This window comes from Vombatus ursinus, unplaced genomic scaffold (genome assembly GCF_900497805.2).
Source record: "Vombatus ursinus unplaced genomic scaffold, bare-nosed wombat genome assembly UNPS02015175.1, whole genome shotgun sequence".
Taxonomy (NCBI): Eukaryota; Metazoa; Chordata; class Mammalia; order Diprotodontia; family Vombatidae; genus Vombatus; species Vombatus ursinus.
In genome coordinates, this window is record NW_020954953.1 from 421408 (window position 1) to 434863 (window position 13456).

General features: G+C 36.4%; 1 protein-coding gene across 3 annotated transcripts; it reads right to left on the reverse strand.

Moving 5' to 3' along the window:
• Nucleotides 1-1824: 1824 nt before the first annotated feature.
• LOC114031415 (peptide chain release factor 1-like, mitochondrial) lies at nucleotides 1825-10224 on the reverse strand. Of its 3 annotated transcripts, XM_027846480.1 has the most exons (7): nucleotides 9975-10224; nucleotides 8497-8576; nucleotides 6678-6861; nucleotides 5835-5998; nucleotides 4474-4591; nucleotides 3649-3785; nucleotides 1825-2395 (listed from the first exon to the last, which is right to left on the reverse strand). In XM_027846480.1, exons 1-7 carry the CDS (start codon nucleotides 10222-10224, stop codon nucleotides 2195-2197), a joined length of 1134 nt encoding a protein of 377 aa, XP_027702281.1. In that variant the 3' UTR covers nucleotides 1825-2194. The 3 variants fall into 3 exon arrangements, with proteins under 3 accessions (XP_027702281.1, XP_027702282.1, XP_027702283.1); XM_027846481.1 differs by lacking the exon at nucleotides 1825-2395 and having other exon boundaries at nucleotides 3780-3867; XM_027846482.1 differs by lacking the exons at nucleotides 1825-2395; nucleotides 3649-3785; nucleotides 4474-4591; nucleotides 5835-5998 and having other exon boundaries at nucleotides 6781-6861; nucleotides 8479-8576.
• Nucleotides 10225-13456: the final 3232 nt, after the last annotated feature.

The following is a 13456-nucleotide window of genomic DNA, read 5'->3' on the forward strand; positions in this document are numbered from 1 at the left end:
TAAAGTGCAATCTGATTCAATTCAGCAAGCATTTATTAAACATATATTGCCTTCCCTTGAGGTATGAACAATAGTAGACATACTACAGGAGTGCTGACAATAAATAATGAGCATAAGGATTAATCAGTAAAGGCACCCAAAAGGGGCTGTATGTGCAAGCAGTATGCTATTTGCACAAACTGCTTTCACAGTATTGCAATGAAAGGTTAGCACAAACTACATATAGAATAAGTAATTAGACAGGTATATGAATCCAGATTATTTGGCTTAAAGCATTGGTCAATCTCTTAGACTTCTCCTGCTCCAACTCCAAGATAGCATCAGATGAGATAATGTACCTGTTGCAAAACATGTTGCAAACCTTACAGTGCTATCTTAACTTTCAACTAGTTAAAGGCCAGCTCTTCACTAACCTTGTGGTTAACTACCCTTTTATTTGAGTTCATCCTACTTAATCCCCTAAATCAAAGCTGAACTATTTTTTCCCAGTTCCCTTAAGAAAGTCCACTTCATGGTTTCATGTTAAAGTGGTTTTTATATCCCTAAGAACCCAGATTCGATTGCATCTTTCAAATTGACGTGCTCATCAGATTGGCAATTGACACAAATTTGGGAGGGATAGCTAATACATTGGGTGAGAATTAGCACCTGATCTCAAAATATCTCAGACTAGAATATCAGCCTGAATTCAATAAAATGAGACTTCTAAACCATCGATTGGTGTTCAGTTCTGGGCATCATATTTTAGGAAGGCCATTTGATAAGCTGGAAATCTTTCCAAGAAGAGATAACAGGATCACAGATTTATAGCTGGAAGAAACCTCAGAAGCCATCTAGTGCAGTCACCTCATTTTCCAGATGAGAAAACAGGCCCAGAGAGAGGAAGTGATTTGCTACATTCACTCCAAATTGAGCATACCCCTCTCAAATCAATCCATGGTGATCCCTCTAAATGGTTTAATCTGTAAACTGACTTGTTTACCTCTAGAGTCTAGAGGTTTGTCTCCCTTAAGGGATATATGAGATTATGACTACTTAACTAAATACATTCAACTTTTTATGATAATGAAGGTAACATGGAATTATGATTTATAATACTTAAGGCCACAGAATCCTTGTTTCCTGTCCTAAGTTTAAATTCCCTGATTTATAGCCATTAATGCTTACTACAATTGATTTGGCAGAGGCAGAAGAGATTAGGATGAAGTAGCTGAGGATAGATGAGTGATATAGATCTCATTACAGTACTTCACCATGATAATGGAGGATTGTGCAGTCAGTTATTTGTGCTGAGTCATTCTGGGTGATTGAGATTACCTTCCACTTACACCACAGGTATCTTGCACCTACATAGTTATTTGTACATTGTCTCCCCATTTCGAACGTAGCTTGAGGGAAGGCACTGGTTTTGCCTTTTAATTTTTTTTTTTAATTCCTATCACCTGGCACATAGTAAGTGCTTAATAAATGCACTGGCTGCATTAACTGACCCAGATATGGTTTGAAGGAGGAAGGTACAAAGGCCCAGTATGATACTGGTATATTAAGGTATAAGATAAGAAAAATTGTTCCAAAAAGCAGGCCCCTTCTCAGTCCCTGGGCAGAAATAGTATCTAAAAACACACTGTTAAAATCATATTTAAGGACAATTTGTATTAGCACATAGTTTTTCTCATTTTTATGAATTGGAGTTCATTTTTTACATTTATCATGAGTTTTGCATGATAATATCCTACAAATAAAACAGGTGGTTTATACCAGAAAGGCTTACATGTTAACTTGGATTACGATGAAGGAAAAAAAGTAACAGGAAAGAAAACAATATTAAACCAGTTGTCTATTTAATACTTTCACATGGTAAGCACTTAATATCTGTTGATTTGAATCGAAAAGAAAATAATCTATTAGGACAACAAATAAATTTACAACCATATTCATAATGAATTTTTTGAGAAGATAGATGTGAGAAGCCTGGAAAAGTATCTACCTTTTGACAACATAACTAACAAAAGGAACAATTTAAGAACCCGGAACACAAATTACTCTGGCTTCTGTTACTTTTCAAATACATATTTATAAATGAATGATTATAGTGTTCAAGCAGGCATTTTAAAAAGGATTAGCCTTACGTACGTTAAAGATGGCATAACAGAAATTGACTTTGCTAAGCTACAATACAGATTTTTGGGGCAAATTAACATTTTTCTGAAATAACTTCTGTTACAGATTCATAATCAGCATATTCCTTTAATGACTGTACAAGTTCATCTAGCAGATATTCTCCTAGCATGAAACTTTGGATGTCATACAGTGATTTGCTTATTCTGTGATCTGTAACCCGATTTTGTGGAAAATGGTATGTTCTTATTTTTTCTGATCTTCCTTTGGTTCCAATCTACAAAACAAAAGGTGAGTTTACAAGAGATAAAAAAAATGCAATTTAACCTGATCATATCTGATTCCTCGGGCTGCAACATAAACTAGATTAAAATATTTAATGCCTGTAATAGTATTTAGATAGCATGATGTGATGGATCAGAAGCTTGTGGCTCCGGGCAGTCACTCAACTTCTTAGTACCTCAGATACTTCTGTAAGATTATAAATTGCAGGCAGATGCTAAACTAATTAAATAACCAGTCGGGACAATGAGTCCCTCCCTTCCTCCCTCCCTCCCTCTCCCCCATATATACACACACAAACAAAAAACTCGAGTACTTGAAAATATCTGTGCATTCATTGATGTATGGGTACTTTTTTTTTTTTTATCAGTGGAGTTGTAGCCAAAAGTAATCATCATCTAGCAACCAATCTCAATTTCATTGGTCCTTGGATGCTAGTTTGTCACCGGACCTATCTAAACTTGAAGAATTTCTAGCTTGGTAAAAACAACAAACTTGTGATCGAGGCTTTGGTGCCTTGATGAGGCACTGAAGTGGTGGGGCCTTAAAAGAGGAATACCTGTGTTATATTAATTAAAAAAAATAAATTTGGTAGAGATATAAAATTTAGGAGCTATATCTACTAAGAGAGATTCTTTGTGTACTTATCTATTAGTACTATTACATTATCTATAGTACTACTGTTTGCTTGTCATTACAACCTGTTCAGTTATTTTCATTTGTGTCCAACTATTCATGACCCATTTAGTTTTCTTGGCAAAGATACTAGTTTGCCATTTCCTTCTGCAGATCATTTTATAGATGAGGAAACGGAATCAAACAGGGTTAAGTGACTTGCCCAGGGTCACAAAGCTAGTAAGTGTCCTGAGGCCAGATTTGAACTCATGAAGATGAGTCTTCCTGACTGTAGGCCTGGCACTCTGTCCACTGTGCAGCCTGGCTGCCCCATCACACATCCTACTAGACTGTAAACTACTTGTAGGTTAGGACTGCCTTATCTAAACTTTTTATCTGCCTTAGAACCTAGCATGACAATGAGTGCTAAAGATATGTATATTCAGTTTAACTAAAAAATGCCTTTAGGAAGGATGTAAAAAACTGTCTAGTCCTTTAACTATTTGAATAACTTTAATTCTCTGAAGATACAAATTAAACAATTAGCAGTTTGAAATGGAGTTAATATACCTTTTTTCATTGCTTTTAAGTTTTCATTTTTGATATTTTAGTACCTCATTAAATAAATTTTACCTGAATCTTTCTAGCATTGTATCGTTTGTTGGTCTCTTCTTCCAGTTGCATGCTATATAGTTTTGCTCGTAACTTTTTCATGGCCATTTCTTTATTTTTTATTTGAGACCTCTCTTGTTGGCATTCAGTAGCAACACCTGAATAGTGTCATGAGAATGAGAGTTTTAACAGAAAGCCTTCTTCATGTTTTATGCTCCTTTTTTCCTTCTCTTCCTTTTTCTATTTCATAAGAAAAAAAAGAGGGCTCTAGTAAAAAATGAAACTACAAAAACATGACAATTTTTCAAAGGCTCACAAAGCACCTTTTAAGTTCCAATTACAGAATAAATGTTCCCATTTTGGACATTTATCAAACAATAAACATAAATCATTTAACACAGGATATATATATTTCCCCAATCTGGGCCATCTACCATTAATCTTTCAAATTAGGTTTTCTTTTGGAGGTTCATCTTTGAAAACTTTGTTGCACTGTTCAATATTAACAATGAATCTCAAAAGTAAGGGGTACTAAGTCTACTTCCATGGATACCTGGTCTCATCAAAATGGATAACTTCCCTCCAGAGGTATAGATTGCTATCCATTCACATTCATTTCCTCCCCAGCTATCTATGGTACTGGTCCTAAGTATTTCTATTATCAGAACAAGTTTCAAAGCCAAGGGATATACAGTATGTCTGTTTTACATATTCATATGTTCTTTAATAGGTTTTTTTATACCAATAACTACAGATCTACTTTATCATTAGGAAAAATCACTACATTATGACACTCAATTGAGCTTTTATAGTTCCCTTCAACTTCTATGTTAGAAAATCAAGTACCTGTTGGAAGATGAACTATTCGGACAGCACTGTCAGTAGTGTTTACATGCTGACCCCCAGCTCCACTAGCTCGCTTAGTTTCAATTCGTAAATCTTTAGGATTGATTACCAGGTTAATCTACATGAGAAAAAGAAATAGAATTAAAAATCATTTCACACACATATACATACATATGTTTATATAGGATTATTTGCTTAAAGCTGAGAGTCATATCAACCTGTAATGCATCTGACAGCCTCTTACAGGTGTCAGAGGACAGATACTTCTTTGGATCAAAAAGAGGTAACAAAGAGTGCCATTCAGAATTTTGTCCAAATTTTTTTTAATCCTCAAAATACAGATTCCTTGGAAATTAGCAAGGTTCTACTTCAAGATAGGAGATTAAATTGAATTAAATCAGCTAAAATAATTTTTATTAAATATCTCAGAATCCAATATATGAGATGAGTAAGGATTGAACTGGTTGAATTCTTGAGGCTGGTCTGGGATCCGTTCTCTAATCTATAAAATGACAGGGCTGGACTACACCAGAAGTGTCAAACATGCAGTCCATAACACTCCCAAATGTAGCCTTCACCAGATTAAAATGTAACTGGAAAATATTTAACAAGAAAATAAAAACAATAAAATATAATGTTAATATATTATTTTCTAAGTCAATATATGCAGCCCACAGAGATCCTTCTGTATGGTTTAGTGGAGCTTATTTCTATTTGAGTTTGACACCACTGGCCTAAATGGCCTCTGAGGTCCCTTTCAGCTCTAAGTCTATGATCACTGTTTAGGAACCTACACTATATCCCCTCTTAGAAATGCTTCTCAACTAATTTGTTATTTTCAGGAAATATAGCCTAACCTGAACAATTTATTTGATTATACATGTGAATATATAAAATGTTAACAATTTTTAAAAAATAGCATGTATTTGTTCTGGGCCTTCAGGATTAGGTTTTTTTTTAATGGGTTTTAGACATATTGTGAAAATTTTAACATGTTAAAGTAGCATTCTATCTATGTAGTTAATATGCTAGAATCAGTCATATTGTACTTGTAATAGAGCAGAATCCACTATAAAGGCTAGGTTACCTTGGATCCCATGGAAGGTAATTTAGTTTTCAAAGTTGTAAGAATATATTCTAAAGTTCTCTCACCAGTAAAAGTGGTGCTACAAGAAGGACCTCAGGAAAAGTATGTGTATTATTCACAAGTTAGATAAGGATAAGAGGTGCACAAATAAATTATAATTTCCCCTTCCCTACAACTCAAAGTGAAATCATGGGTTCTCAAAACCAATTAAATCTATGATAAGAAAAGGAACTACAGAATGATTCCAAGAATAACTGGAAATATTGCTGCTTACTTCAGTAGGCTGGGGCAATACTGCTACAGTCATTGTGCTGGTGTGCATCCGGCCTTGCTTTTCAGTCTTAGGCACTCGTTGTACTCGATGTACACCTCCTTCAAACTTCATGTGTCTATAAGCTTCTGGTCCCCCAATGCTGGCAGATGCATGTCTTAGGCCACCTTATAAGACAGAGGAAGCACAATTTGTATTCATTACTGCCATTTACAAAGACTACTATAACTTCTGCCACCTTGAAATATAATTTGCACAGCAACAAAAAGAAAGTAAGCATTCAAATTTTGTAGATACTATTAGTTTATAATCTATTTGCTCAGTTCACCAGTAATATTATCTCAACATGTCCTAAATACAAGAATTATGTTTCATCAGACATAATGACTGTAAGTTATTTTGTTCAATGCACCATATTAGGTAGGGGCAGGGTACAAAAACATAAATAACATGCTCCCTGTCCTCTTTTTTTGGGGGGGAGGGGGGATGGGAGTGACCTGTGTTTTATCATTGTGTTGCATATTGATAATTTTTCTGTAATTTATAAACAGCTAATAATCTGTGTGTACATTTTTGTTCCTTCTCTCCAAAATCCTTAAGAAAAAATTCACATTTTTAAAGCACTTTAAACAAAGTACCCTCCTCACAACTCCGTGAAGTAGGTAGTATAAGTATTACTCTTACTCTAAAGATGAACAAACAGGCTCAGTAGAAGAGAGACTTGCCACTCTCACAGCTAGTTTCAGAGACAGGATTTGAACCCCAAAATAGCTCCAAGTCATGTTCTTTACTAGGCCAATGATATCATCCTACTAAATTCCAAGTGAATGATACGGTATTACTGACCTATTTCACTGGGAAAATATTCCAGTATTTCAAAATGCCATTTTTTATATGTAGCATATCGCTGGTACATATCAAACATCTCTGCAGTAAACAACATAGCTTCCTGACCCCCAACTCCAGCAGTTAATTCCAAGATTAAGTCATTTTCATCTCTTTCTTCTGAGGGAATCAAGAGTAAGATTATCTGTAAAAACAAAAATGCCAACCCTCATATTCAAGATAGATATTTTAAAAATTGAACAAAGGGGATATTGGCAGACAGGGACAATTTAAGTGTTAAAATTTACCAGTGGTATTCCAGATACATCTCAATATGATAAACAATACAGCATGACTCTTAACAATTAAAATGATCTATTACTAATGTGTTGATGTTACAAATGTAATATCTAATAAGAATAGGTATTTATGTTATTTCTGTATGTTCAAACTGCTTTTCCATTCAGCCGGACAAGCATTTATTAAGCATTTTTTGTCAAGAGAGCATTACACTTTGTACAAAAGAAATAAAAACCACAGCCCCTGTCCTAAATTTTTATTGTACTTGGAAAAACACACACACGGATTTAAGGATGTTAAACAACTGCAAATTATTACAGAATCACTGAAAAGCAATATGGTATAGTAGAAACAGCACTTGATTTGATGCCAGAGGACTTGGTTCTGTGTTCTAGGGACAGTAGTCTGCTATTCCCAGGGCTCTTAGGTTCAGGGTTCTGAGCTCCTTTGCAGGGTTAAGAGTTCCCTGGGGCATCTCTTTTCAGATTTTTAAAAATGTGCTAGTTTTGCAGATTTTCTTTTCCTTTTTAATACTAATAAAAATTTATTTTAAAAAATGTCTATTGTCCAGACTATAATAGACAGTTGCACAGTCCAGAGCTAATGCATTAGTACATGGGTCATTGCAGTTACACAGTAAATTGGACCCAGAATTGAAAAGAAGGAGAAAGGGGAATTACCATTGGGAAACTGTACAGTGGTTTCATTAATACCCAAATTTCTCCATGAAATAAAGGCCCATCTTTGTAACACCAATATTTTTTCTGGTGATGCTATATGACTGAGAGTCAGAGAATACAGAATTAAATTTGTGAGTCAACCAAAGGGCAAGTGAAGCACATGGTGGGTGAGAACAAGTTGCAATATGTATAAACAACACATGGATTATAAAGGAAAACCAGTGTAATATTCTTAGTCATAAAAGTGAAAAGCAGGTGGATAGGTTATGCAGTGAGAATGTTTCCTTCAAGTCCCATCTTCTGCAAAAAAAAAACAAACCTCCCCTGGTCCTCCTTAATATTAGTGCCTTCCCTCCAAGACTGTCTTATGTATACTCTTATCTTGTATATATTTTATTTGTGTAGTTGTCTCCTCTATTAGGATCTGAGCTTCTTGAGAGTAGGCAGTTTGCTTTTTGTCTTTCTTTGTATACCCAATGCTTTAAATATTTGTTAGCTTGATTTAAAGCTTGTGCATCTGCTTCACTGGTATCTATGCAATGTCAAGAAATAATAAAGGAAATCCCCCCAAATGGTTGGAACCTCTCTGTAGGATTCACAGGAGATGGGCAAGAGTCCCACAGGATAAGATAGGGATAGGATGTAATTTCCACTATTAAGGTAGTTCCTCAACATTGATATAATCACAGATTCCTCTAAATGTCACTGAAACTTCAGGAAAGAGTTATAAGCCAGCATCACTACAATATTTAATCCATGTGATGCATATGGTTATGAAACTTCCCTTCTAGGACAGGCAGTGAAAAAAGCCCCAAAATGTTTTTTCCTACTTCATCACTTACTTTTCAAAAGTACAATACCTTTTGCTTCAATTTAGTTAATTCTTTCTGACAAGAAATTATTTCATTTTCTGCAAGTTTCCTTAGGTCTTCATTCTCATCTAGGAAAGCAAAGATTTGAATTTACATAGTTAATTTTAAGTAATAAGTTTCAAGAAAATAGTTGAAATTTTGTGTAGGAAAAATGTACATTTTTTATTAATTTTTCTTTTCCAGCAAACACCAAAGTAACTTTCCAATATGCTTGTACAGATATTCAAGTTTAGGGAATCTATATTAGAAAACACTGATTAAATATTAGCAACCTCTACAGGTAATCTCTTCAAAAATCATTCCTGTTTTTATTATTTAAAAACACCTTTCAAAGTGTGGTTTTATTTTCATTACTGAATTCTCTAGGCAATAGAAGAGTTGGAATGAAACTAAAATTTACAGATAATCTGAGGTCTGCTTTACCTGACTACTTAAAACCGTGTATCAAGCTATACTTCCTTTTTAAAAAAAAAATTATTTTTACTTATTTAATATTTTCCACTTACATGTAAATTTTAACGTTCATTTTTAAAAATTTTTGAGTTCCAAATTCCCTCAGCTTTCACATCCATTGAGAAGGTAAAGCAAAAGTAAGACATACATAGCAAAACACTGCCCTCTAGGTTTATAACATACTATTGTGTATTACAGTTATATGCTATAAGCTCGGTAAAAGTGCTAAAGAAGTTCAGAGGAAAAAGAAAATGTGTCTGGCTCCTGGTAAAAAATTCACAGGAGAAGAAGCATTGCAATTACGCATCTTATAGGTTCCTAGTATTTTCACAGGCAGAGGTGGTGATGGAATTCTAAGGGGAAAGAATGACATAAGTAATGTCTAGAATGGAAAAATGTTCAAGGAAGGGCCAGAGTATAGATCAGGGTGAGCATAGTTGGGTGGAAAGACTATGTAAGGAAGCTTTAGTTCTAATTTCGGCTTTGTTGTAAGACCCTTATCAAGTGACCTTTCTGAGCTTCAGTGTCTTCTATAAAATGAAGGGAGAAAGGAAGAAGGGGGGGCGGGGGAGGGGCTACTATACTGAAATACTATATATAATGTCAGGCTCCATCAACCTGTCTAACGTTTTGCTTAATTAGTTCTTCTTTGCCCCAAGGGAGGGTTCAATACGAGTAAGGCTAAAATGACTGATGTAATGGCAATTGGCATTAGTAAATGTATTTTTAAATAAAATGAAGGGTTTGCAAACGAAGAGCTTTAAGATGCCACAGACAAGTGTAAATGAAAGGGAGGAGGGGGATCTAGGACAAAGTTAAACGATTTAACCTCTGGTTCGCGCCAACAATAAGCCATAAGGCATCCCTAACCTTCCAAGTTACCAGAACGAGCAGTTTCAAGAAGGTCGAGGGAGGTAACAGACATGATCCCCCTAGAAACCCTTCCGGGGCCCCGGACCGGCCCTCCCTCGCCGCCGCGCCGCCGCACCGCTCCTGTCTTCCCGCGCCCTCACCCTCCAGCAGCCGCTCCGTCTCCCGCAGTTCCTGCTCCTTCTCCCTCAGCCTCTGGGCCGCCATGGCCAACTCCGACCCCTGAACCCCGGGTCCCGCCAGGCGCTCAAGGAAACTCCTCATGGCCCCGCCGCTGGAGAAGAGCTCCTCCAGCTGAGGGCTGCCAGAGCTCGCGGGCCGGCTGGGGGGCCTAACTAGGGCTCCACGTGCCCACAGGCAGCGAGCAGCTCTGAGCATCAGCAACGGCCGCATAATTACTGACAGCGGGACCGGAAACAGATCTTCTAGACAGAAATCCCGGGGCATTCGTTGACTCTCGCGAGAAGAGGCGGAGCTCCGGGGCCAGCTAAACGTGCTGGCGGAGGTCTGACCCGGGCACGGCAGCTCCAGGTGGTTTAAAGGGCTGTTTTCATCCCTCCCAGCCTTGAGCCGAGAAGGAGGCTGTCAAGAAGTCGGGATGATTCGATTGGCCGTCGCTTGCAGACGGGGGCGTGGTCAAAAGTTGCAGCTGATTTTGACAGAGGGCGTGTCTAAGCAACACGTGGAAGCGTGTCTGGTCTCAGTTAACAGCTGGGCACTAGAAACTGAGAAACGCCTCCAAAGCGTGTGCTCTTTTGTGCAGGCTGTGGACCAACCCTGGGCGGCGGGCAGCATTATTTAAAGATCTCTTGGACTGGCTCCAGGAAAAGACTAGCCCTACATTGCCGGAGGAGGGCGTTGAGACAAAGGGAGCGGTAGGACAATAAAACTGCTTCTTTCCCAAGCTTTGTGTTTGAACCAGTCCCAGCACCTTTTACGGGCTTGATTTCCTGCGGGGCACTTACTACTTTATTCAAATCCCTTAGATGTGCGGGGCGGGCATGTCCCTAGTAACTATTATTTCTACCGTAATCCCTGCTGCGGAGTCCTCATTACAATCTCCACCTTTCTTCCTTCTCTAACAACGATATTTTTTTCTTCTGTTTCATTCTTTGTCCTTTCGGTATGTATGAAGATGCAGTCTATGTGGAAAACTGATGGGGAAGATATTCTTATTCATTATATCTTATAAAACAACTATGAAACTTATTTTATGACATCTAGTTCCTTCAAAATTATTCTTCCAATCCAACTTCAGTTCCTTCAGACTTCTCTCTCACCCCCCCCCCCCGCTCCACCCTCAACCTTACCCTCTGGTTGCACCTTCCACGTATCACAGATTTCCCCACCAACTTCTCTCTCTCTCTCTCTTTTCACAGAGTTGATGCTGTTAGTTCAAGTGTGGTGACAGACACCGCCACACCTTTACGGTTTTAGTAAATTTTCCTTTCTTACCTTTCTCTATTTTTCTGTTCCTGAACGCATACATACATGGACACACACACAAACACACACACTCACACTCACTCTTGAGGATTTCAGTAACGTTCCAAGTAAGCTCAGGATCACGGGGTCAGTAAGACACAAAATATTCTTGGGGCACTAGGGTTAGGCATTGTTGAAGACTCCTACCACAACCCAACTGATCAGTCAGTCAGTTGAGCCCTACTCATGAGAACTAAGTGACCTGTGCTCAGGATGCTGCATATTTGATAACTCAAAACAATATCCATTAAAAAAATAAATAAAAATTGCATGGAAGATACAAAAGGTTCAAAGGAACTTTACTTAACTCAATCAAAACCATTCTGGAGAATGAATGTTTGGTTCATTTCAGGTAATTCCTGAGAGATGTCACAATCATTATTCTTGATTCACACTCCCCTTCCCCCATTTCAGTCTACAAAATGCAATGGAAAATTCAGGCCAGATAATTCCAGACTGTTATCCAGTTAACTAATGCAAATACAGTTTTTGATGCTTGAATTATTCACCTAATTACTTAAAAATTTTTATATTGTATAGGTGGACAGTTTTTTTATGTCATGAAGTCTTTGCATTTTAAGGTTGTATATGAAACCCACTTCCTCTTTTTTTTGGGGGGGGGGAGGCTCAGTAAAACTGGAAATCTCCTTAGTAACCTGCCATATACCCCATAGGTCTATTATACATAGTTTGGATGTCCAGCCTCTAATCTTTGAGTTGTCTTTGACCATAACATCTGTATTGGTGATCATGATTTTAACTACACATGATAAGACTCTCAGCTGAACTCTCAAAACGTAAGTCATTTAAAGAATATACTTTATTATATTATAAAAGGTGCAAAATTGTAGTAAGCAATAACCTTATAATACAGCCATGGAAAAGAATCCAATCAGAGTCATCCCTTTTTTTTCCCCCTCAGATGCATATAGTAATTAAGTAACAATTCATTAAGTGTACTTTTTACTACTAAACTGCAACACCAATGGGAAAATGGTATATTCTCCAAGGATACATTATCAAATTCCTTATCATTTCAAAACCTTTTAATAAAATCAGTGTAATGCATATGCATTTTACAATATCATCTATGTTTCCACAATATAGTCAAAAAGGAAAACATTAGTAGGGTTTTGTTTTTCACTTTGAAAACTCAAAGGAAAATAGTTTTTGAACAGGATTTAGAATTTTTCACATTAATGTCATGCTCAAATTCTGTTACATTAAAAAAAAAATCTGGTCATTATAGAGTCCCTATAGTTCATCTGGCCTTGCAAAAGAGCCTAGAGTGCTGCCTATTAAATTGTATTCATGCATTCAAAACTTCTTAATGGTCCACTGATAACTGCCAGTGAAATTCATCAAAACATAGACCAATGAGAATTGTATCTTTTAAAATTACACAAATGTTAAGTATTATTAATTTTACAAGACCATATGCTTTGGAGTTTTCAATAACATTTGTTAAAATTGATCAGATAGCCTAAAATTATACATAAGTAACTTTAAAGTTGAGACAAGAGAGTAAAAGCCACAACAATTGAAAATTAAAACATACATGAATTTCAATGTTCAGTGAAGGGCAAAATAGAACACCATTCAACAAAAAGGGTATTATCAACTTTAATTCCATAGAAATGAACTAAAGTCTAAGGGAATTCTAAAATATAAGGGTTAAGTCCAGGTAATTACTACCTAAATAAAGTGGAAAGTGAAGATAATTATTCAGACAATTAGTGCAACAACAAAAACACATCAATCATCTGAACATTCATGGTGAAACTATTTTAGGCATCAGTTATATACTTCACTTTGTAAGATCTCACTCTGATTTCCGTTTAGCATATTGTGTTCGTTCTTTAAACATCAACTTTAGTGTGTTGTGTTCCTTTTAACATATTGTGTTCATTTTTTAAACATCAATTTGTGAATATTGTGATAAAGAATTTAGATATTTTCCAACATTTATCACAAGTTAGTACTAAATATCTTAAGTGATTATTCCTCCACTATTGCCCTTTGGATAATTTTCTAATAATATATACAATTGTCAAATTCCTTAAAGTTCCAACTTAAAAATGCTTTTAGTTTTAACTAAGTTATTCTCTGAGTTAAAATCCTGGATGATTACCCTTTTCCT

Coding starts and splice junctions, on each gene's coding strand:
- LOC114031415 (XM_027846480.1), bottom strand. CDS start 10,224: ATGCGGCCGTTGCTGATGCTCAGAGCTGCTCGCTGCCTGTGGGCACGT. Junction 6,862..8,496: donor TAACTAAATTGAAGCAAAAG/GTATTGTACTTT, acceptor TTGTTTTTACAG/ATAATCTTACTCTTGATTCC. Junction 2,396..3,648: donor ACAATGCTAGAAAGATTCAG/GTAAAATTTATT, acceptor TTTGTTTTGTAG/ATTGGAACCAAAGGAAGATC.